The sequence below is a fragment of the Mustela nivalis genome (genome assembly GCF_964662115.1).
Source record: "Mustela nivalis genome assembly, chromosome: 13".
Taxonomy (NCBI): Eukaryota; Metazoa; Chordata; class Mammalia; order Carnivora; family Mustelidae; genus Mustela; species Mustela nivalis.
The window spans coordinates 86,326,848-86,350,866 of NC_139032.1; the positions used below are offsets into that span (position 1 = coordinate 86,326,848).

The following is a 24,019-nucleotide window of genomic DNA, read 5'->3' on the forward strand; positions in this document are numbered from 1 at the left end:
AAAGCTGCGTGCGCAGCCGCTGTCTCCGCCCACCTCGAGGGAGGGGCGGGGCTTGAGGTGGCAGGTTGCGCGCGCACGTCTCCCCATCTGACCGTTCCCGGCCTCCGTCATAAGATTCTAAGTACATGGCGGGCCTGAGGGGCTGCTCTTCCGCCCTCGCCCTGGACCCTCCTGCACTACATCCTCCTCCGAGACGGGGGCCTCGGACACCAGGGCTCCGGAGGTGGGCAAGGAGCGGAGGGCAGGGCGAAAGGGCATCCCTTCATAGTCCCCTTCCGGACTCCCCATGGCCCTGCCCTAGACTCTCCCATCCCAGAGATCACTTCCGGAAACCCCCATCTAGTCCTCCACACACTCCCCCTCTCAGAGTCTCCCCTTCCTTGAGGATCCCTACCCTGATAACGGACCATAACTAACCCCTTTCCCAACTCCTAACCTCCCACACCACCCACACACCCCTTTCCACCCAGAGCCGACTCTAGGCTCAATCGGCATTTTCCCCTCGGATTCCTCTCCAGGACTCAGCCAGGACTTTCCAAAAGTTGCCGCGGGACCTTCCGATCCCCTGTGAGTATGTCTATGCACCCCTCCCTTCTCATCCCAGCCCCGCCTCTATCCCCAACAGTAGCTGACCCACCCCAGCCCTCTTCAAACCTTCCCCCAGCAGACCTTGTTCTGCTGAGAAACTCCAGGTCATTTCTCAGTCCTTCCCCTTCTCATCCTCCCTGCCACCAAGCTTCAAAGAAGAAGCCCTGTCCTGGCATTTTCTGGTGGTACCCCAGGCTCTCCCAATGGGCTCTGTCTCTCCTCCTTGCTGACAGCACCACAAGTGGTTGGGTTTTTTTTTTTTTTTAAGGTTTTTATTTACTTATTTGACAGATCACAAGTAGGCAGAGAGGCAGGCAGAGAGAGAGGAGGAAGCCGGCTCCCCGCTGAGCAGAGAGCCCAATGTGGGGCTCCATCCCAGGACCCTGGGATCATGACCCGAGCCTAAGGCAGAGGCCTTAACCCACTGAGCCACCCAGGTGCCCCCAAGTGGTTGGTTTTGAAAAGACCAGGATCCCCTCCCTCACCTGTCCCACCCCACACAGAAACCACTCTCATTCCCTCAGAGGCACGTGCTCTCTCCTGCCTTTGCCATTTGGTTATACTGTCCCTTTCTGGAATACTCTTCCTTCCAGCTCTTTAGCAAGGTGGTGCCTGCTCATCCTTTAGAGTAGAGGTCCCCCAGGAAAGCCTCACCCCCACTTCTGACTCATTCCAGTTGCTGAGACACTCCCTTGGCACACTGTACTTCACCTGAAAAGCACTTTTTCAGGCTTGTCGTTAGTTGATTAATTATTTGTCATTCACCCATTCATCTGACACGTTTTTGGTGGGTTTTTTTTTTAAGATTTTATTTATTTATTTGACAGACTGAGATCGCAAGTAGTCAGAGAGGCAGGCGGAGAGAGAGAAGGAAGCAGACTCCCCGCAGAGCAGAGAGCCTGAATCGGGACTCAATCCCAGGACCCTGGGATCACGACCTGAGCCGAAGGCAGAGGCTTTAACCCACTGAGCCACCCAGGCGCCCCCGCTTTCGGGGTTTTTTTTTAAGATTTTATTTATTTATTTATCAGAGAGAGAGAGCACAAGCAGGCAGAGTGGCAGGCAGTGGGAGAGGGAGAAGCAGGCTCCCTGCCGAGCAGGGAGCCCGAATCAGGACTCAGTCCCAGGACCCTGGGATCATGACCTGAGCCAAAGGCAGATACTTAACCAACTGAGCCACCCAGGCGTCCCTGACACGTTTTATTGAGTGTCTACTATGTGCCAGGCCCAGTGGGGACACAGTGAACAAAATTCTGTCCCTGCCCTCGTGGCATTTACACTCCAGGGGCATAAGGCTGACAATGAACAGAATATTATTAATGAAATGTATATGTCAAGTGGTGATGGGTGTTAGAAAATATCAGGACAAAAGAATAGTGAGCCACTGAGGAGTGACCATTTTAGGCTGGGTGGTCTGCGAAGGCCTTCCTGATGAAGTGTGAGTAGAGCTTTAAATGAGATATCTGGATGAAAAACATAATTATTTAGGGGCAGAGAGGGCAAAGATGAACTGCAGCCCCAGGGAAGGGGATTGTTACCCAATGGAATTATAAGCCCAATGACATCACAGACTTGAGCATCTGAGGTCTGATTTGGGGCCAGGATGGGCCCTTTAATTAGGACTAGGTGTGGCTAGGATTGAAAGAAAACCCCAAATAATGCTGGCCTAAACCCAGGCCTCTGTCTTGTTCCACTGCACCTTCAACATGGTTCTACCTATGGCCCAAAACATTGTTCAGCTCTTTGATTACATCCACATTCCAGCCAGCAGGGAGGAGGAAGACAGGCCAGAGAAAGGCGTACCCTCTCGCTGGAAGGACAATTCTCAGATGTTGCATACATAATTTCTGATTAACTTCTACTTGCCAGAACTTGGAGGGCTACATCTAATTCCAAGGGCAGCAGGGCAGTGTAATCTTACTGTGGGTATTGGTCACCAAGCAGAAGGTGGGGCAGTGGTTGTTGAAAACAATGTGTAGGTTCTGAATTGTGGATAATGGGTCACTCTGGCTAATGACTTTGTGTGCCACTCAGCGGCCATCCCCCAAGTCTGGCCAGGCTGATGGGGCCGATGAGGAGTCTCTGCACCTTGACATTCAGAAACTGGAGCAAAAGAGGGACCTGCTGGACCAGGAGATCGTTCAGTTAATATCTGAGTAAGTCTCTTTGGGTTCCTCAGCATGCTTAAGATAACTTTTAACCCCATGCCCGGTAACTGAAACCCAGCCACACTAGCTTAGTGTAAAACCAGGACTGTGTCCTGTGGAGGGATTCAATGTATCTCAGCAGCCTCTCTCGGGTAGGGGGTGGTCAGACCCAGGAGGAGCAGGAACAAGGGAATGGAAAGCTGTCCGGAACAGAGGTTATCGTCCTCTCAATCCATCTCTGTCTCTGCTTCTGATCCTTCTCTGCCTCTGCTTCTGTCTGCACACCACCTCCATTCTCTCTCTACAGGTGGGCTCTCCAGGGCTTGGGGGAAGCTGGCTCTTCCCCAGCTCCTGGACTTTCTCACGGCTCTCGCTCCAGCCATGTGGCACAGACTGAGCAGTCTTTGAATGTGCATTTCACGCAGGAGGGGATCTGACTAGCCGCCCATGTGCCCATCTGTGAATCCCCCTGTGATGGCCAGGGTCTCATAGCACCAGTGTGGCTGGGAACTGTTCCCCCAGGGCACAGGGAGATTTGCCTACTGAGGGTAGGGTCTGTCTTGTCCATAGTAGGTCCTTAGTGAACATTTGTGGTTTTTTGTTTTTTTAAGATTTTTCTTTACTTACATGACAGAGATCACAAGTAGGCAGAGAGAGAGGGGGAAAGCAGAGAGCCTGATGTGGGGCTTGATCCCAGGACCCCGAGATCATGACCGGAGCCGAAGGCAGAGGCTTAATCCACTGAGCCACCCAGGCGCCCCTTGTGTGTGTGTGTGTGTGTGTGTGTGTGTGTGTATTTTTTAAGATCTTATTTATTTGCCAGAGAGAGAGAGTACAAGCAGGGGGAGTGGCAGGCAGAGGGAGAAGCAGACTCTCCACTGAGCACAGAGGCTGAGCACAGATTCCAGGATCATGAGATCAGGACCTGGGCCAAAGGCAAACATTTACCCAACTGAGCCACCCAGACATCCCGTGAATATTAGTTCAATAGATGCCTTGTGGGACAGCTGGTGGCTCAGTCAGTTAAGCATCTGCCTTCAGCTCAGGTCCTGATCTCAGGTTCCTGGAATCAAGTCCTGTGCCAGCTCCTTGCTCAGTGGGGAGTCTGCTTCCCTCTCTGCCTGCTGCTGCCCTGCTTGTGTGCTCGCTCACTCTCTCTCTGATGAATAATAAATAAAATCTTTAAATAGATGCCTTGTTACTCTCTGAACCTTGGATCCTCCTTAGCTTTCTTTTCTTTTTATTTAATTTAATAAAGATTTATTTACTTATCTGTCAGAGAGAGAAAGAGAACACAAGTGGGGACAGTGGCAGAGAGAGGGAGAGGCAGGCTCCTCGCTGAGCAGGAAGCCTGACGCAGGACTCGATCCCAGGACCCTGGGATCATGACCCGAGCTAAAGGCAGACGCTTAACCAACTGAGCCATCCAGGTGTCCCTCTCCTCAGCGTTCTTTCCTTTTTTTTTTTTTTTAAGATTTTATGTATTTATTTGACACAGAACACAAGTAGGCAGAGAGGCAGGCAGAGGGGGAAGCGGCTCCCCACTGAGCAGAGAGCCTGATGCGGGGCTGGATTATCAAGACCTTGAGATCATGACCTGAGCCGAAGGCAGAGGCTTAACCCACTGAGCCACCCGAGAGCCCCTCTCCTCAGCTTTCTTAAAGATAGTCTCTCTCTCTCTCTCTACCCCTCACCCCAGAGGCTACAGTGTGGATGAACTGGAGGACCACATCTCCCAGCTCCACGAGTATAATGACATCAAGGATGTAGGCCAGATGCTGCTAGGCAAACTAGGTGAGCAACAGGGCCCCAGAGGAGCACCAAGGCTCGGAGGGAAGGAGTCTGCATTCCCCGGGATGTCTGGATTTTGCCCCTGGGCCCTCTAACTTGCCAGCCTTCCTATCCTCCTCAGCTGGTCCCCTCCCTGAATGCCCCAATGCAGCTGTACAGCTCTTGCAGGAGTCCCTGAGATCTCTTCCCTCAAGTGTAGAGCCCGCTTCAGTGCCCCAGGCAGGTTTGAACATGAACTTGCCTACCTGCTAGATTGAGGGCTGTGGTTCCTGGTCTTCTGGGGCCTACTCAGCCTTAAGTGGCTGACTTGCTCCAGAGGCAAAAGATCACAGAAGGGGACTCTGTGACTTCAAGAAGTATTTTGTTCTTCCTTGAACACAGTCTGACTATCCAGAGGGCTCGGCCAAGGCACAGACACCTGTGTGCCTGGGTTGGTTAGGACAGTCCAGTTTGGAGGAAGTGAAGGCATGGATGGCCTCAGTCCGGTCACCTGGCTGGGGTCAGTGGGCACTCCAGCGTTCAGCAGCCAGTGACTGTGTGGGACAGGGTGCAGGGCTGGGACATCTGCCTGGTCGCTGCGGGAGTTTAGCACTTCCTGTAGAATTGCCCCTCAGCATCTGGGAGTCTGTGTCGGGGAGGACTTCTCTGTTGCAGTGGGGACTGGGTCCTAAGGAAGGAAAGGGGACCCAACAGGAGGAGGGAAATGCAGATGGAGAAAGGAGGATGATCAGGCCCCAAGGAGAAAGGGAGGTGAGGGCACTGTAGCCTGGTGGTTAAGCGCGTCAGCTCTTGGGAGATGGAACCTAGCTTGAGACCCGTCTTTCTCGGCCTGGGACCTGGAGAGGACAGAGCAGCCGCTCCTCTGAGGTGACATTTACTGAGCACCAGAGCTCTGCACTGCTCTGCAGGGTGTGGGGCACCCTAGTGAACCAGACACTTAAAGGACCCCGTTCTCATTTGACTTAGGTTTTGGTATTGGGGGAGGAGTGGGGAAAGGTCAGTAAGTGAAGGAACACAAACAGAGGAATTATAAAATGTGTTAAGTGTTATGAGGGAAACAAAGGCCAGAGATGGAGAAGAATATTGAGGTTTGAACAGGGTGGTGGGTAGGGAAGAGCTAAGGTGGTCAGGATAGGCCTCTCAGGAGACCCCTTCCCCTGGGAGGAAGAAAGGGTCTTTGAGGGAGCAGGAGGAATGGCACCACCAAATGGCCAGGGCATGACCCATCGGCCAGACTAAGGAGTAAGGGTTTTCAGCAGTCCCCAGATGCGATGTAAATATAAATTTGCCTTTTCAGCAGGTGGCTGTAGCTGCTCTGTGTGGAGTCCCAGGATGCTTTGTTTGACTCCTCTGTGAAGTGGGGTAAGGGTTCAGTAAGTCTAGTTTGGGGTGACCAAGCAGAGCCCACAGTGGTAGGGTCTGGAAGGGGTATCAAGAGGATATGTCAGCCAACTAGGGGAACAGTGGGGAGGTCCAGGAGTGGGTCCTGGGTAGGTCAGGCCTTTGACCATTCTCCCTTCCACTCCTTCCAAGCGACATGCGTTCTTGCTTCTTTCTTTCCTTTTAGCCGTGATCCGAGGTGTCACCACCAAAGAACTGTATCCAGAATTTGGCCTGGATGTGAATGACTGAGCCAAGGCTCACAGCCCTTTGTCCACAGCCCAGTGAGACAGGCAGATTTCAACATGAGAGGCAGTGAGAGCCCAGTACCCACAGGCTTCCCAACAAGGAAGTGTCAGAAGCCGTTTTCTAAAGAACTTAGTTTGAATCAGGAGGGAGCCCAGACAAGAGCTGGACAGCGAAGAGCGATTCCCTGCTCCAAGTTTCCTGAAATGTCCCCAAGTTGTATCTGTGTGTGTATGTCTCCCATTTGTAAATAAACACACAAGCAATCTGGGTGTGAATCTATACATTGAGTCCCTCTCCTCTGGTAGCCCCCTAATCTTCCTCAGGAGAAAGAGAGCCTGCCTTGGATCATACCAAGCTTACATGTACCAAGCACGGTGCTGAGCACCTTACATCCGTTCCCTCTACTGCCTTAGTCCATCCCATGAGAAATGAATATTGTTATCCCCCCCGTACAGATGAGCAAACTGAGGCTCAGAGAAGCAAAGTGACTTACCCAAGGTCACAGAGCCAGTAAGTGGCAGAGCAGAGATTCAAGCATAAGTCTCATTCTGAGGCTTATGGTGTGCAATACAGCCTTTCTGGGTTGGGGACCAGGCAGGGAGGAGCTGAGCGTGAGGCAGTGATGCTGGGGGAATTCTTCCCTTGTGTGTCCCATCTGCACAAGGAAGGTTCCAGTCCCGGCTACAGTCCTCTGCCACGGTGGGGCAAGCTGTCACTTCTCCCTTGTGTCTTGCTTGTCCTGATCCACCAGCACTGGCAGAAGGAAGACGAGTGTTGCAAGTGCCCGGTGCAATCCAGAATGGCAGGATTTCACACTGGACCCGCCAAGAGTTCTGACTGTCCCAGCTGCTCAGCTGGTTGTCCCTGCTGGACATCTTCTTGAGATCATCAGTGTGATAGCAGAGCTTGAGGGTAGGCCGTCATGAGGTGAAGGAAGCACAGTTTCTAAAAACTGGCCGTGTGAGTCAGACCTGGGTGTGGGTTCCAGCTCTGCCCACCTAGGAGCCATGTGATCACAGCCACTGACTTGGCCTCTATCAGCAGAAATCACAGTAGTACCATATGCGGCGGGCAGTTAGCATTAACTGCCTCAGCAAACAACCCCACGTTTCCGAGGCTGAGCACAAGAAAGTTTACTGATCAAGTCTGATGAAGGTCTGGGACCGCCCCCCACCCCAACCCCGGCCGCATTTTAGGGCTTCACCGCTGGAATCCACAGCAGGGAGCAGAGACCCATCAAGTCTGAATCAACCCGTCCCCCATCGGCAGCCACCACTCCTCTCACAGACAGTTGTCCAGAACTAGCCACGGGGCCCAAACCCACCCAGGGACACCGGGACTGGGAGAGGAGGGGAAGTGCCTGGATATGGGGCGGGGGCTGGCTGTCGTCTGAGCCCCACCTGCCTAGCTGCCAGTGCCCGGTCCGAGCTCCTCAGCGGCTGACCTGACCCGTGCCCGTGCCCATGCCCCGGCCCCATCCAAATGGCACACATTCACACACTCGTTCCGGATGCACGCCCTCCTTGCTGACCACGAGAGCCAGAGCGCTTTCCCATTTGGGGCCATTTCTTGCCATTTCCTATACCTTCACGTCATTGTGTCCACAGGTTTTCACAACCACCTGACACCAGACAGCTCCCATCATCCTCCTCACTTTGCAGAAGAGGAAACTGAGGCTCGGTGAGTGGAAGCAACTTGTCAATGTCACACAGTGCCCAAGCGGGAACAAGAGCCCCGGTCTGTCTGGCTCCAGACTCCGGCCTTCTAACCTGGGCCCCACACTGTGAGGCCTTCATGGGCTCTCCTCCCAGCCTGGGGGCCCTCTGAGGACAAGACTGTCGGATTCATCTCGATGACACCTTCCGTGCCTGCTCCTCACACGTACTTAGTATTTGCCTACTGAATGTGACCCTGATCCCAACCTCTAGATCCTGAGGGAGAACTAGTGATCTAATCTAAATGGAGATGGGTACGGGACGGGGTCAGGTTTTCGGAGTCTCTCACATGTCTGAAGTCCTACACAGCTGTCCCCTAACTTTTCCCTTGCAGCTTCCTGGGCCACATCACCTTCCAGTGTAGGAGGAGCAAGAGAGTTAGCAGCCAGGCTCAGGGTGAGGGAGGGAGCCCCTGGAGGAGAGGCCCCCACCTGCAGGTCCCCCCCCCCCCACCTCGCCCCATTTCCTCCACACAGACAGCTGGCTTGTCATGTCTCTGTCCACACTGTGTCTCTCCATGCCAGGAGCTGGGAGCCACAGCCTCTGGGTCTCTGCCATGCAGTGTTCACCTGCCAGCAGAAGTCAGGGGTCTAAGAAATGACGCCAGTGCAGTTCGATCAAAGGCTGTTGTGGGTCACAGGAACACGTGAACAGCACCTCACCAGTTTGGGACACTGGGGAAATGTCACAGGGTCACAGGGTAGAGACAGCCATGCATGTACTGGGAATCAGCCAGACAAGTACATGGGTGAGGATTCCAGGAGGAGAAATGACATTGACAGAGGCCCTTAGGCAGAGATCTCGGTGGACCCAGGACGGGTACTGGGCACTCAGTCTCCTTGGACAGGGATTAGAGACCATTTGCTGACTATTTACTTGGATTCTTTGTGCAGATGGGACCCTCCCCCAGACACAGTGTTAACCCAGCTCTGCATTTGGGGCTGATCCTTTTTTGCAGGGAGATGGGTACAGTTTTTGTTTTCTGTAACTCACATTTCATGATCTAACTCCTACAGTTTGAAAAAAAATCCAATAAGACATTAGCTCCAATGAAGACGTTAAAAGAAGACACATAGGAGGTGCCTGATGGGCTCACTCGGAAAAGGGTGCAACTCTTGATCTCGGGGTTCATGTGTTTGAGCCCCGTGGAACATGGAGATTACTTAAATAAAATGTTAAAAAAACAAAAATAAGGGACACCTCAGGGGCACCTGGGTGGCTCAGTGGGTTAAAGCCTCTGCCTTCAGCTTATGATCCCAGGGTCCTGGGATCGAGCCCCACATCCGGCTCTCTGTTCAGCGGAGAGCCTGCTTCCCCCCCATGGCTGCCTCTCTGCCTACTTGTGATCTCTGCCTGTCAAATAAATAAATAAATCTTTAAAAAAAAAAAAAAAAAAAAAAGGGGGCGCCTGGGTGGCTCAGTGGTTTTGGCTGCTGCCTTTGGCTCGGGTCATGATCTCAGGGTCCTGGGATCGAGCCCCGCGTCGGGCTCCCTGCTCCGCAGGAAGCCTGCTTCCCCCTCTCTCTCTCTCTCTGCCTGCCTCTCTGCCTACTTGTGATCTCCGTCTTTCAAATAAATAAATAAAATCTTTAAAAAAAAAAAAAAAAGGGACACCTCACTGGCTCAGTCAGTTAAGGGTCTGACTCTTCATCTCAGGTCATGATCTCAGGGTCTTTCAATGGAGTCCTGTGTCAGGCTCTATGCAAAAAAATTAAAAATAAAAGAAGTCACATAATTGAAAACAACAGGGAATGTTCCAAAATAATAATAACCCTGGGGCACCTGGGTGGCTCAGTAGGTTAAAGCCTCTGCCTTTGGCTCGGGTCATGATCCCAGGGTCCTGGGATCGAGCCCCGCATCAGGCTTTCTGCTCAGCAGGGAGTCTGCTTCCTCCTCTCTCTCTCTGCCTGCCTCTCTGCCTGCTTGTGATCTCTGACTGTCAAATAAATAAATAGAATCTTTTTTAAAATAATAATAATAATAACCCTTATTCAAGATGGGAGGATTCTGGGTGTTTTCTCTTTTCTCATGTTTTTCTCTAGAGCAGGCTGCTATCACAAGGGGTGGTTCCGGTGCCAGAACCCCTACACCTCCCACCCGCTGACTCTCCATTCCCAGTCCAGCCAGTTAACCCTGACCTTTCTGGAATTAATCCTTTCTTTGCTTTGCTTTATTCCTTCCCTTTTTTCTTAACTCCGTACTAGTGATTTTGCTTGATTCCAAACTTATCCTCAACCCTAGTTCCAAATATTACTAGAGGTCATTTTTCCCTGGACCCTCGCCTCTTTGCAAAATACAGAAAGCCCTGAGTCCCAAGACCTCTTGTGGCTATGTCCTTGTATTCTAGCGGTTATCCTGAGTTGCGTTTCTTCTGGAAGGCCTCGCATGGCACTGGGGCCGATCCCAGGTTCTCAAGCTGAGAATGAATGAATGAATACACCGCCCAGAACTCCTGAGACCAAGAAGGATGCTGGAAAGGAAAGCATCACCTGGATCCTTTCCTCTTTTGTGAGGTCAGGTCTGCCCGGTGTCATGGCAGGCGGAGGCCTCTAGGGGGCAGTATCTGCCCAGAGATGCGCCGAAGGCGGGGGAGGCAAGCCCTAGGAAGGCCTTGCTGGGAAGGTCCCAGCCTGCGGAGCCACTGGCGGAGGACAACCAGATCGTCAACGCGCCCCACACAGAAGTGGGGTTCTCTCCGGCAGCAGCCCTCTCAGGAGTCTGGAGTGACCCCAACCCCTGCCACAGGCTGTAAGGAGCCCACTCCACTGGCTGTGAGATGTGGAGAGTAACAAGTGCTCTTTCTCAGGGGGCGCCTCTGTGGCGGCAGCAGAGGGTACTTCTGTCACAGACCTCAATGGTTTGATCGCATGTAGTGTCATCCTGACTCAAAAGCATTTACTATCCAGCCCCTGTGGCACGAACACAACACAACCTGCACTGTCGCCATCCCTGGGGACGGAGAGGGGTCATTTCTGGACAGCCCACCCTCAGGGAGGCAGTGTCACCAAATAGCACCCCACTTGAGCTCTGCTCAGAAGGGGACGCATCGGGGAAGGAGTGTGGGCAGGAAGGCCAGGAGCCCAGGGCCCCACTGTGGTGGAAGAAGGGTGCCTGCAGCCACCGCTGACACCCGCCCCGGATGTCCTGGAGGCACTGTGATGAAAGTTCTGGGTCAGGTGGATGGGGACTGACAATAAGGTGAAAGGTGACAGCCACACAAACCAGTCACAAGCCAGAGGGCTCCCCAGAGAAGGGGTTGATGGTGGTAACAGCTACCCTTTACGAAACGCGGTTGGCCAGCCCGAGCGACAAGCGTGTCACCAGGTACAACCCATCCGCACCTCCCAACCACTGAGTGCATTAGGTGGAGTCTCCCCATTTCCAAACAGCAGCTCAGGGGCGGAGTGACTCGCTCCAGGTCGCAGGGCAGATTAATAGCTGCACTGTCCGACCCCAGGGCCTGGCTCCACGGGGGGACATCCTGCCTCCCCAGCAGAGGCCCAGCCTCCCAGGAGTCTCTCGCCCACCATTACGAGTTGACAAAAGGAGTTAGAACCTGAACCCAGAACTCTCTGAGCCCTTAAGCTCAAGGTCTTAACCACAAATCTCCTGTGCTTCTTAGAATTTGTATCTGCCCAAGCCCTGACCTAGCAGCCAGGCCAGTGGCCAACAGTGAACAACCTTGGCCTTGACCCCTCTTTCCCAATTTGTCTGAGCAGGAGGCTTTGCTCCCTTCCCGGGAACCCTTTTATTCCTAACATCGGGATAGGACCGGACCCTCTCCCAACCTTTAGCTTCCTCAGCCTCTTGTGTTCATCCCAGAATCCCAAAGGATCTCAGCCAGAATGACCACCATAGCAGGTAACACCAGGAGAGCATTGCCAGACCCCAGGGCTAGAGTTCAGCGCGATAGCGCCTGTGTTTGCACGGATTCCTAAGAGGTACAAGCCTATTTCCGTTTCCCAGAAGAGGCAAATGAAACTCAGAGAGGGTAAGCCACTTTCCCAAGGTCACACATCTAAGAGCAGACTTAGAGGTTAAAGTTTCCAAAGATGTGCTCTTTAAAGTCCAGGTAATAATTTCCAAACCTCTTATTATCATAATTATCTGAAAGGGCTTTTTTAAAAATAAAGATTTGGGTGCCTGACTCCGCCCGAGGGATTCTGATTTTGTAGGCCTGGGGCAGGCCTGTATTTTTTTAACGAGCTCCCCAGGTGTTCTTGATATATGACCTCTCTGGTGAGTGAGCCTTGGCGGTTGGTGAAATGGCTTCTAACCGCCGGTAATAATGTCGGATCAAACGCTGCCTCCAAACCAGCTATATTCCAACCCATCTAGAGTCCTGGCCCAGAAGATCCAGCTCTAGCTCAGACTCCGGCGGGATCTGATCTGCCTTCTCCCCAGAGCCCTCTCACAGGTCCCCGTGTTTGTTGGCTCGGCCACTTGGCCAGAGGGACCTGCCGCCCCACCCTCCCCCTGGCTCCAGCGGACCTGCCTGGCTGGTTTGCCGGGACCAGCTCCGCCCGTCTTGCCATCTTAGGGCTCCTCTTGCTTCTGACTTATCAGGGGCTCAGGAAGTACTTGCAACGGTGGGCGGTGGGGACCGCGTGGAAGAGGGCTAGACCGGGAGTCCCTCTGACCGCAGGCTGCATTGCAGACCACAAGGGGCCTGGCCGGCACCCCCAGACAGCCCCCATCCCCCACCCCTGCTACCTACCGCCGCAGGTACCAGTCCCTCCCTGGCCACCCACCTGATGCTTGTCTCTCTCGGCCAACCTCCACCACCCCCACACAGGCACTTCTGTAGGGTGACTAATGTGGGCCCCTCCTGCTCGCCAGCCCGGCTCCATCGCCCCATCCTTCCTGCTAAGGTACTAGAAGGAGGGGGTGAGTTAGGGACTGACAAGATTCGCGGCAAGAGATCCAGATGTGGATGATACGGAGTTGGAAAGAGTTCTTTGGTTTTGAAACCGTGGCCAAACAGAGGAAGTTCAGCAGGCCGTGCCGCGGACAGACAGTTGTGGGAGGCTGGGTTAGGGAACTTGGCCGGGCCTATACTGGAGGTAAAATAAAACATGTTGTGGCCACTTCCTGAGGGATCAGAGCTGTGAAGGCGGGTTTAATGATTCTAAAGATCCAGGCCATTGTGTCCGCTCATTATTATGATAATGCCTATGCACGTCCTAGGCAGAGGAGTGCTAGGTCCTTCTAAGTTGCAGTGGGACAGTTCCAGAGCCCGGCTTCTGGGGTGGTAAAGTCTGGGGAGGGGTGGGGAGAGGAGGGCTGGGAAAGTAGGAATAAGAGACAGGGCACCTAGGAGAGGGAGTAAGGGGAGTGCGCTGGGTGGGCCTATAAAGAGAAAATCCTTACCTTGAAAGCTGTGGTTATCTGGGCATTAATATCCAATACGCATGTTCTCAGGCACCGCTCTAAACTCTGGGGATGCAATAGTAGGAAAACAAATATCCCAGGGCTTGTGAACCGATACGCTAAGGCTGGGAAAAGACAATAAAGCAAATAAAAGATAAATCATCCTTTGGATGGTGCCAAGTGCCAGCAAGAATAAACAGGGAAAAGAGTTGGAACCTGAAGGCTATAAAATTTGGGTCTCCTTCCCCAAAGACATATTGAATGAATTCTAGTTTAGGTCCTGGGCCCAAAAGGGGGCCTATTCTGGAGCAGAATACGTTTTCTAAGTTTTTTTTTTTTTTTTTTTTTTTAAGATTTTATTTATTTCACAGAGAGACAATGAGAGACACCCAGGTGCCCCTAAGTATTTTTTAAAGATGTATATTTCTTTATTTTTTAAGATTTATTTATTTCAGAGAGAGAGAGACGGAGCGGGACGGGGGGTGGCGCAGAGGGAGAGGGAGAGAGAATCCTTGAGCAGACACCCTGCCCCTGCTGAACGCAGAGCCCAGCCTGGGACTCAATCCCAGGACAGTGAGATCATGACCCGAGCTGATATCAAGAGCCGGCCACTTAACCAACTGAGCCACCCAGGCACCCCTAAAGATGTTTATTTTTAAGTCATCCCTACACCCAATATGGGACTCAAACTCACAACCCTGAGCTCAGGAGTCCTGTGTGTTTCACTGACTGAGCCAGCCAGCCGGGCTTCTGGGGCAGTCTCTTAGAGGTTTTTGTTTTTGTTTTTGTTTTATTTACATGTTAGAGAAAGAGCACACAAGCAGGGGGAGCAGCAGAGGCAGAGGGAGAAGCAGGCTCCTGACTGAGCAGGGAGCCCCAGGCAGGACTGTGCCAAAGGCAGACACTTAACCCAACTGAGCGTCCCCTCTTTTTTTAAGAGCTGTTTCCCCCCCCTCCCCGGGGTGGTTTTAAGTAGGGTGGGAAGGTGACAGTGGAGTGGAGACCCACAGGAGGGGACAGAGGGCGAGGAACAAGTGCAGACGGTCTTGAGATAGGAGCCTTTGAGGAACAGTATAGAAACCCATGTGGGCTCCCTAGAGCAAGTGATGGAAAGGGAAGGGGTGGGGCTGGGGCGGCCGCAGACAGTGAGGGCCTTTGAAGGATCTTGGATTCGATTCTAGGGGAGCAAGGAAAAGCTTTGCACAGAAAAGTAACAAATCTGACTTGCATTTTTACAAAATCCCTCTGTCCACCAAGTGGATGGGTTATGAGGGTGGACCCGGGTGAAGGTTGGTCAATGGTCGGATTCTGAAAACAACAGCATTTTGAAGGCATAGCCAGCAGCATTTGCTAATGGATGAAGAATGGGGCGTGTGGGAAAGGGGGCCTGCTGGGATCTGGGCCAGAGCGACTGGAAGGGTGGAGTTGTGCTCCCTGGAACAAGGAAGTGGGGGGAAGATAAGGAGCTGGGTTTGGGTTCCGTGAGGTTTGAGCCACCAAGAAGCGAGAATGCTGAGCGATTGGGATTTGGGGATGGAGCTCCCGGGGAAGATCAGGCCAGACATAGAGCTGGGGACATCCACCTTGTAACAACCACTGGTTCCCAGAGCCATGTGCTTTCCCCTGACATCACCTAGGACTGTGTGGGCGGAGAAAAAAGCTGGAAGGAGGCTGGGAGCACCAAGGAGGAGAACTCAGGGGATAAGGGATCCCGCAAAGAAGACCAAAACGCAACCAGGGAGGAAGGAGGAGGCCCAGGAGCCAGGGGAAGGCCCTTGAAGACATCCTGGGGCGGGTGGGGGGGGGGCGGGGGAGGGCCCTTACTGTGATCTTGGCAGAGCGGTTTCTGGAGTGCAGCAGAGACTGGAAGTCTGGTTGGAGGGAGTTCAGGCGGCTTGAGACAAGAACAGGGGACAGTCGCCAGAGACAGCCTTTCTGGTTTTGTTTCTTAAAGGTGGTACAGAAACTAAGTAACTGGAGAGAGACCTGAGGTCAAGAAAGAGTTCATGTTTGTTTTTCTGTATGGGAATTGGTGGGGGTGGTCAAATATACTTAAGTTTGACCATTTTAAACCTTTTTAAGTGTAGTCCAGGGGCATTTCCTGTCCCCTTCTACTGTCTGTCTATATGACCTTGATGACCCTAGGGACCTCCTAAGTAGTGGAATCATATGGCATTCTCTTCTCTTTCTTTTCTTTTTTTTTAATTCCTTTTTTTTTTTTTTTTTTTTTTTTTGACAGAGAGATCACAAGTAGGCAGAGAGGCAGGCAGAGAGAGAGGGGGAAGCAGGCTCCCTGCTGAGCAGAGATCCCGATGCGGGACTCGATCCCAGAACCCTGAGGTCATGACCCGAGCTGAAGACAGAGGCTTCAATCCACTGAGCCACCCAGGTGCCCCAACAGATGTTTTTTTAAGACTTTATTTATTTATTTGACAGACAGAGATCACAAGTAGGCAGAGACACAGGCAGAGAGAGAGAGAGGAAGCAGGCTCCCTGCCAAGCAGAGAGCCCAATGCGGGGCTCAATCCCAGGACCCTGAGACCATGACCCGAGCCGAAGGCAAAGGCTTTAACCCAATGCGCCACCCAGGCACCCCATAACAGATTTGTTTTTAAAAAGATATTATCTATTTATCTGACAGGCAGATCACTAGTAGTCAGAGAGGCAGGCAGAGAGAGAGGAAGGGAAGCAGGCTCCCCGCTGAGCAGAAAGCCTGCAGGGCTCAATCCCAGGACCCAGGGACCAGGACCCCAGGACCACGACCGGAGCCGAAGGCAGAGGCTTCAACCCACTGAGCCACCCAGGCGCCCCCCCCCCCAATAACAGATTTTTTATGTAGACAGAACAGCCTTCTGTCGGAAGAAGATGCCATCGAGGACATTCCTAGCTAGAGAGGAAAAGTCAATGCCTGGCTTCAAAGCTTCCAAGGACAGGCTGGCTCTCAGGTTAGGGGACTTTAAGTTTAAGCGAATGTTCATGGACCATCTCAAAAATCCTAAGGCCTTTAAGAATTGCCGAATCTGGGGTGCCTGGGTGGCTCAGTGGGTTAAAGCCTCTGCCTTTGGCTCAGGTCATGATCCTAGGATCCTGGGATCAAGCCTTGCATCGGGCTCTCTGCTCACTGGGGAGCCTGCTTCCTCCTCTCTCTCTCTCTGCCTGCCTCTCTGCCTGCTTGTGATCTCTGTCTGTCAAATAAGTAAAAATAAAATCTTAAAAAAAAAAATTACCGAATCTACTTTGCCTGTGCCCTCTCAGTGGAACCACCAAGCCTGGATGATGGCACATCTATTTACAGCATGGTTTATTGAATATTTTAAGCTCACTGTTGGGACCTGCTGCTCAAGAAAATAAAATTGCTTTCAATATATTACTGCTCACTGACAATGTACCTGGTTACCCAAGAGAGTGATGGAGATGGACAATAGACTATGTTTTCATGCCACCTACCACAACATCCATCCTGAAACCCATGGATCAAGCAGTCATTTCAAGTTCCTAGTGTTATTGTTTAAGAAATATAATTTGTGGGGTGCCTGGGTGGCTCAGTGGGTTAAAGCCTCTGCCTTCGGCTCAGGTCATGATCCCAGGATCCTGGGATCAAGCCCCACATCGGGCTCTCTGCTCTGCGGGGAGCCTGCTTCCTACTCTCTCTCTCTCTCTCTCTGCCTGCCTCTCTGCCTACTTGTGATCTCTGTCAAATAAGTAAAATCTTAAAATATATATATATTTTGTGGGGCGCCTAGGTGGCTCAGTAGGTCAAGCATTTTTTGCAACACCATTTGTTGAAGAGACTTTCTTTTTTCCATTAGATTTTCTTTCCTGCTTTGTCGAAGATGACCATAGAGTTAAAGGTCCATTTCTGGGGTCTCTACTCTGTTCCACTGATCTATGCGCATGTTTTTGTGTCAGTACCGTACTGTCTGGATGATTACAGCTTCCTAGTAGAGCTTGAAGTCCAGAATTGTGATGTGTCCAGCTTTGGTTTTCTTTTTCAAGATTTCTCTGGCCATTCAGGGTCTTTGGTGGTTCCATACAAATTTCAGTTTGCGCGAGGTCTATGAAAAATGCTGGTGGTGTTTTGATAGGAATAACATTAAATGTGTTAGATTGCTTTGGGATTAGTATAGACATTTTAACATGTTTGTTCTTCCAGTTCCTGAGGACGGACTGCTTTTTCGTTCCTGTGTGTCCTCTTCAATCTCTTTCATATGTCTTCTGTAGTTTTCAGAGTACAGATCTTTTACCTCTTTAGTTAGGTTTATTCCTAGGTATCTTATTGTTTTGTAATGGGGTTGACGCCTCGATTTCATTTTCTGCTGCTTCGTTATTGGTGTATAGAGATGCAACAGATTTCCGCACATTGATTTTATATCCTGTGGCTTTGCTGAATTTGTGTGCAAGTTCTAACAATTTTTTGGATGGAGTCTTTAGGGTTATCTATAGGGAGTATCGTATCATCTGCAAATAGTGAAAGTTTGACTTTCCTTGCCAATTAGGATGCCTTTTATTTCTTTATATTGTCTTATGGCTGAGGCTAAGACATCCAGTAATTTATTCAAGAGTAATGGTGAGGGCGCCTGGTTGGCTCAGTGGGTTAAGCCTCTGCCTTCAGCTCAGGTCATGGTCTCAGGGTCCTGGGATTGAGGCCCGCATCAGGCTCTCTGCTCAGCAGGGAGCCTGCTACCCCTTCTCCCTCTGCCTGCCTCTCTGCCTACTTGTGATCTTTCTGTCAAATAAATAAATAAAATCTTAAAAAAAAAAAAAAAAGTAATGGTGAGAGTAGACATTCTTGTCTTGTTCCTGACCATTGGGGAAAGGCTCTCAGTTTTTCCCCCCCCTGAAGCCGATGTTAGCTGTGGGTCTTTTATATATGGCTTTTATGATGTTGAGGTATCTTCCATCCATCCCTACTTGGTTGAAGGTTTTTATCAGGGCTCCCTCTTTGAGAAGACCACTACTGTGGACAGGATGCTATCACACAGCATCACAAGCTACAGAGAGATTCTTGAGAGGAAGAGTCAGCTGATGCAGCAAACTTCATTGGCTTATTTTGGGAAATTCCATGCCCCCCCCCACCTTCAGCTACCACTACCCTGACCAGTCGGCAGCATCGACATCCAGCAAAAAGATGATGATTTGCTGAAAGCTCAGATAACAGTTATCATATTTTTTTTTTTAGCAATAAAGTATTTTTAAAAATGGGGGAGGACAGGGCAGAGGGAGAGGGAGAGAGAGAATCTTAAGCAGGCTCCATGCCCAGAGTGGAGCCTGACATGGGCCTTGATCTCACAACCCTGAGATCTGACCCGAGCCGAAATCAAGAGTTGGACGATTAACTTAATGAGCCACCCAGGTGCCCCTGCATTGTTTTTTTTAGACATAATTCTATGGCATACTTAATAAACTGCAGTAGGGTGTAAACATAACTTTTATATACAGTGGGAAACATAAAATTTCATTTAACTCACTTTTCATGATTCACTTTATTGCCATGCTCTGAACTGAACTGTGCGGCGAACTGAACCCACAACATCTCCGTGGTATGCCCGTCAAGGGTTCGCCTAGGGTAGCAGCCCCGGGAGTCCATCCTTAGTTACCGGAGGAAAGATAGATTTTATAGACCTGGATGCAGGTTTCCTTCCAAACACTCATTTCTCCCATTATTTTCCCACCCACTCCTCTCGGGACACACACTCCAGGAGACTAAGGGTGTTCTCTGTCCTTGGACACCAGTGCCAGAGCAGTGGCTGGCCCACAGAAGTGGGTGGGGGAAGACTGAATTAATCCACATTTTTTCCGTGGGTAGACTGGGTTGATGTTCACACCCTGGCCCATCTGCCGCCAAAGGCCCACCCCAACGCACAGGGACAGGGCTGCACACCCACGGGCAACCGGCAGATACAGAGGCCTGTGGGTTTGCTAATGACGTTGCTGGAGTTACTAAGAACACGCCTTGTGCACAGTAGGTGCATATGCCACTGCCTGTGTTTTGGCTTTAAAAACAGTCTCTTCGGGGCGCCTGGGTGGCTCAGTGGGTTAAGCCTTTGCCTTCGGCTCAGGTCATGATCTCAGGGTCCTGGGATCGAGTCCCACATCGGGCTCTCTGCTCAGCAGGGAGCCTGCTTCTTCCTCTCTCTCCGCTTGCCTCTCTGCCTACTTGTGATCTCTCTTTGTCAAATAAATAAATAAAATCTTTAAAATAAAATAAAAATAAAAATAAAAACAGTCTCTTCAGGGCAACTGGATGACTCAGTGGGTTAAAGCCTCTGCCTTCGGCTCAGGTCATGATCCCAGGGTCCTGGGATCGAGCCCTGCATCAGGCTCTCTGCTCAGCGGGGAGCCTGCCTCCTCCTCTCTCTCTCTGCCTGCCTCTCTGCCTACTTGTGATCTCTGTCTGTCAAATAAATAAATTTAAATAAACAAAAACAAAAAACAAAAACAGTCACTTTCTTGAAATGATGGGACTCAGTAGTGCACCCTGAAACTCAACTTACAAATCTCACATTGCTAAGATGTTTGGCACAATTTAATGATCGCTGTTTAAGTTCTAGCCTCTTTGGGGTTAAAGACACCTCCTAAGGAAAACATTTTACTTTCTCAGGGACTTGGAGTGGTTTTTCCCAGCCAACTGAGGCTGCCTAGTGATGTAATAGTTTGGCCATGACTCGGGGTTCTCCAGTCCCCCACAATCCTGAGACCACAACAGGCCACACTGAGTCCCCTTTATAATCTCTGTGCCAATAAGGACTCCAAAAGAGGTGTTGGGACAGCCTGGGTGCCTGGGTCCCAGTTATCTAATTTTTCTAGCTAACAAAGGTTTGCGCACAACCTCAGGTGAGGTTTCCTCACCATTAGATTGGATCCAGCAAATCTAAGCTTCACTTGACTTTATTCTGAATTTTCTACATGCAGACACATATATTTTCATATGCTTCCTATCTATCAAGGCCACAGCTCTTAGATAAGATAAGATTATGCATATCTCCTCTGGCTCCAAAGTCTCAGTAGGAAAATCTAACTGGGGACATACCCAGGGCATGGTTGGGTTGGGTCTAGTTTGGGCCAAGGTCAAGACAGGGGGGCCGGGTTCAAGAAGGGTTAAGAGTACAGAATCTGGGGTTGGGGGTGGCTCAGTGGGTTAAGCCTCTGCCTTTGGCTCAGGTCATGATCTCAGGGTCCTGGGATCGAGCCCCGCTTCAGGCTCTCTACTCCACAGGGAGCCTGCTTTCCCTTCTCTCTCTGCCTCTCTCTGTCAAATAAATAGATAAAATCTTAAAAAAAAAAAAAAAAAAAAAAAAAAGAGTACAGGTTCTGGAGCCAGACCACCCAATTCAAATCTTGAGTCTACACCCTTGACAGGCTGTCTACCCTCTACTCGCTTGATGCCTCAATTTCCCCATCTGTAAATGGGGATCAAATTCCCTGGGAATGTTGGTGCAAGGGTGGGGCCAGGTAAGAGGGGGTGGTAGGTGGCTGCCTGGAGCAGTGAATGTGACTCAAGTAAGCATAAGTGGATTATCTGCAGTTCCAGATGACTGAGGTCAGGGAGGTGGGAGACTTGCAGGTTAAACCGACCTCTGCAGCAGATACCTGCTTAGAAGTCAGGGGGGTAGCCAGGTCCTTTCGAGACCTAGGTGCTCTCTGCTGGGCAGGGTGTTTCTCCTCACCCGTAAAATGGGGATAATCATGGTGTCTTTCTCTCTTTCTTTTTAAAGATTTGATTGATTGATTTAGAGAGCAGGTGTGCAAGAGGAGGGAAGGCAGAGAGACAAGGAGACAGAGAATCTTAAGCAGACTCTGTGTTGTGAGTGGAGCCCCATGTGGGGCTCAAATCCCAACTCCCACGACTCTGAGATCATGACCCAAGCTGAACCCAAGAGTCGGACACCTAACCAACTGAGCCACCCAGGCACACCAATCATGGTATCTTCCATACCAGGGTGATCATGGGAGCATTGGAGATAGTCAATGTAAAATTCTCAGCACAGAGCCTGCTTGGCAGAAACCCGCTGTAAGTGATAGCCGCTCTTGTTAATACCGCTGTCCTTTTCATGGGGCGCCTGGGTGGCTCAGTGGGTTAGGCCTTTGCCTTCAGCTCAGGTCATGATCTCAGGATCCTGGAATTGAGCCCTACATCGGGCTTTCTGCTCAGTAGGGAGTCTGCTTCCCCACCCCACCGCCTGCCTCTCTGCCTACTTGTGATCTCTGTCAAATAAATAAAAAATTTTTAAAAAAATATGCATATAACATATATCATGTCCTTTTTAAAGCACTTGGCCTGCTGACCACCAGATGTGACCAGGCCCTGGGCCTGGGCGCTAGGCCCTGGGAGTAATTGATAATGATGGCACCAGCGCAGTTTTTCAGAAAGGCATCATGGGCAGCCAGTTTCTACCTTCTGGTGAAGTTGCTGCGAGCGTCAGAAGAGAGGCCCTAAAGGGCCGGAGCCTCTGAAGGAACAAGTCCTAGTCACCATGGCTCTGAATCCTGTGAGGTTCAAGAAAATGCACAGGTGGGGTGCCTGGGTGGCTCAGTGGGTTAAGCATCTGCCTTCAGCTCAGGTCATGATCTCAGGGTCCTGGGATGGAGCCCCGCATTGGGCTCTCTGCTCAGCAGGGCGCCTGCTTCCCCCACCCCTCTGCCTGTCTCTCTGCCTATGTCTGATCTCTCTCTCTCTTTCTCTCTGTCAAATAAATAAATAATCCTTTAAAAAAAGAAAACACACAGGTAACGAAACCCAGCTTCCCCACCCCGCCGCCTGCCTCTCTGCCTACTTGTGATCTCTGGAAGATGGTTCTTCCATCCGGCAGATTCTCTGTCAGATTACAAAGCTAAAGGTCCAAGGTCCCACTTTCTGACACCGCAGAACACTCACTTTGGGTGCAAAGGTCTTTAAGGTAATTCTTATTTGGAGGCAATCAAGTCAATCTGGATATTGCTTCTCCACAGAGGACCTATTGTCCCCTGATAAATCAGAGAGATACTCTTTGACCTGCACTTGCAGTTCCCTTAGCCTCAAAGGCTTCTTCCTCCGGATAATCTCCCTGGCTCGGTGCCAGACCTTCTTCAGCTTTTTATTCAAATGACCTCTTCTTAAGCTGCCCTGTTTAACATTCTTGCCTGGGTGTTTTGGGCTGTCTCCTTTACTAATGTATTCCTGGTGCCTACGGCAGGATCAGGAAAATACTGGGCACTCATATTTGTTGGTCGAATTCTGGGTCAAGTGGCTGGAACCCCAAGCCTTTGGGAAAGCTGTCCCATCCTACCGGCAATAGAGTAGATAGATTGTGTCTGAGAGAGAGAGGAACAGCAACAGCCCGAGGTGGAGAAGGTTGGAGCCTTCCTGTGCCCCTGGGCCACCCACATGGGGTCTGGAGGAAGGAACCCCTGTACCTGGTGGACAGACAGGGAGAAATGGCCATGCTCTGTCACACATGAAAGAAGCAAATTGTGACACGCCGTGCATTTCATTCCACTTTGTTTTTTATATTTTATTTATTTATTTTTTAAAGATTTTATTTATTTATTTATTTGTCAGAGAGAGAGAGTGAGCGAGAGCGAGCACAGGCAGACAGAGTGGAAGGCAGAGTCAGAGGGAGAAGCAGGCTCCCTGCGGAGCAAGGAGCCTGATGTGGGACTCGATCCCAGGACGCTGGGATCATGACCTGAGCCGAAGGCAGCTGCTTAACCAACTGAGCCACCCAGGCGTCCCTCATTCCACTTTGTTAAACAAGTAACCATTTGGGTTTCCGTATAGTCAACATACAGACACTGAACTCATATACAGGTGAAAGGAAAACCTGTTCCCTCTCTGCTCACAATACTACTGACATCGCCCATGCGTGGTTTTCCATACGAACAATTCTCAGTGGACAAGGACTGGTGTTCCACAATTTAACTCAATTCTGATGCTAATCGCCTGGAGTTAACGGCAGGTTAACACAGGTTCAGGGCTCAGTCCCACAAGAGGGCCCCCACTTCAGATGCTAATGGTGCATCTTCGGTGGTCACCTCTCTGCGCACCGACCGGCTACAGACTGGGAGTTCCCATGACCCCCCTCATCAACCATGATCATTTGCTTGAATAGCTCGTTGAACTGCTGGTCACCAGTTTACTATAAATGGTACAACTCAGGAACAGCCAAATGGAAGAGCCTCGCAGGGCTCCTTGCCAAGGTACCGCATGGTGGGGAGGAGGGGGGCAGAGCTCCCATGTCCTCTCAGGACACACCACCCTCTGGGGACCTAGATGTGTTCACGGAACGTGGAAGTTCTCTCAACCACATCATTAAGGGGGCTTTATGGAGTTCCCATTCAGCAGGCAGGTGTGGTTGAGGTGGGGCCTTATTATGAATGACAAAGGTATTCCTTTCACCTTTGTCACTTAGGAAATCACAAAGGTTGTAGGTGCTCTGGCCACAGAAGGTGGGGAGGAAGACCATGTATTTCTTATTATATCTCAGTATCACAACAGGGATTCAATTCCTTAAACACAGTTACTAAGCACCTACTGTGTGCCAGGCCTGGGACTTGTCAGTAAGCCACCAGTCACTCCAGCAGAAAGGCAGGATGGCCTCGTGGTTAGGAAGGCTGACTCCGGACAGCATAGATCGGATCCTGAACTCCCTTGCTGGGATGTCCTTGGGCATGTCATTGCCTTCAGTTTCCTCTTCCGTAAACCAAGCCATAGTGCCTAAACCCTAGGCCCATTTGAGGATTAAATGAGATCAGGTATGTTCCGGCTCTTAGCCTAGGGCCTGGCACAAAGACAGCTCTCTG

General features: G+C 51.0%; 1 protein-coding gene across 3 annotated transcripts; it reads left to right on the forward strand.

The window, feature by feature from the left end:
• On the forward strand, window positions 1-9,060 carry SWI5 (SWI5 homologous recombination repair protein). Of its 3 annotated transcripts, XM_082695780.1 has the most exons (6): window positions 24-223; window positions 519-567; window positions 2,623-2,744; window positions 4,435-4,529; window positions 7,763-7,835; window positions 8,887-9,060. In XM_082695780.1, exons 1-6 carry the CDS (start codon window positions 126-128, stop codon window positions 8,912-8,914), a joined length of 465 nt encoding a protein of 154 aa, XP_082551906.1. In that variant the 5' UTR covers window positions 24-125; the 3' UTR covers window positions 8,915-9,060. The 3 variants fall into 3 exon arrangements, 2 of the variants coding, with proteins under 2 accessions (XP_082551907.1, XP_082551906.1); XM_082695781.1 differs by lacking the exons at window positions 7,763-7,835; window positions 8,887-9,060 and adding an exon at window positions 6,094-6,434 and having other exon boundaries at window positions 1-223; XR_014302011.1 differs by lacking the exons at window positions 7,763-7,835; window positions 8,887-9,060 and adding an exon at window positions 6,094-6,434 and having other exon boundaries at window positions 35-223; window positions 4,435-5,888.
• Window positions 9,061-24,019: the final 14,959 nt, after the last annotated feature.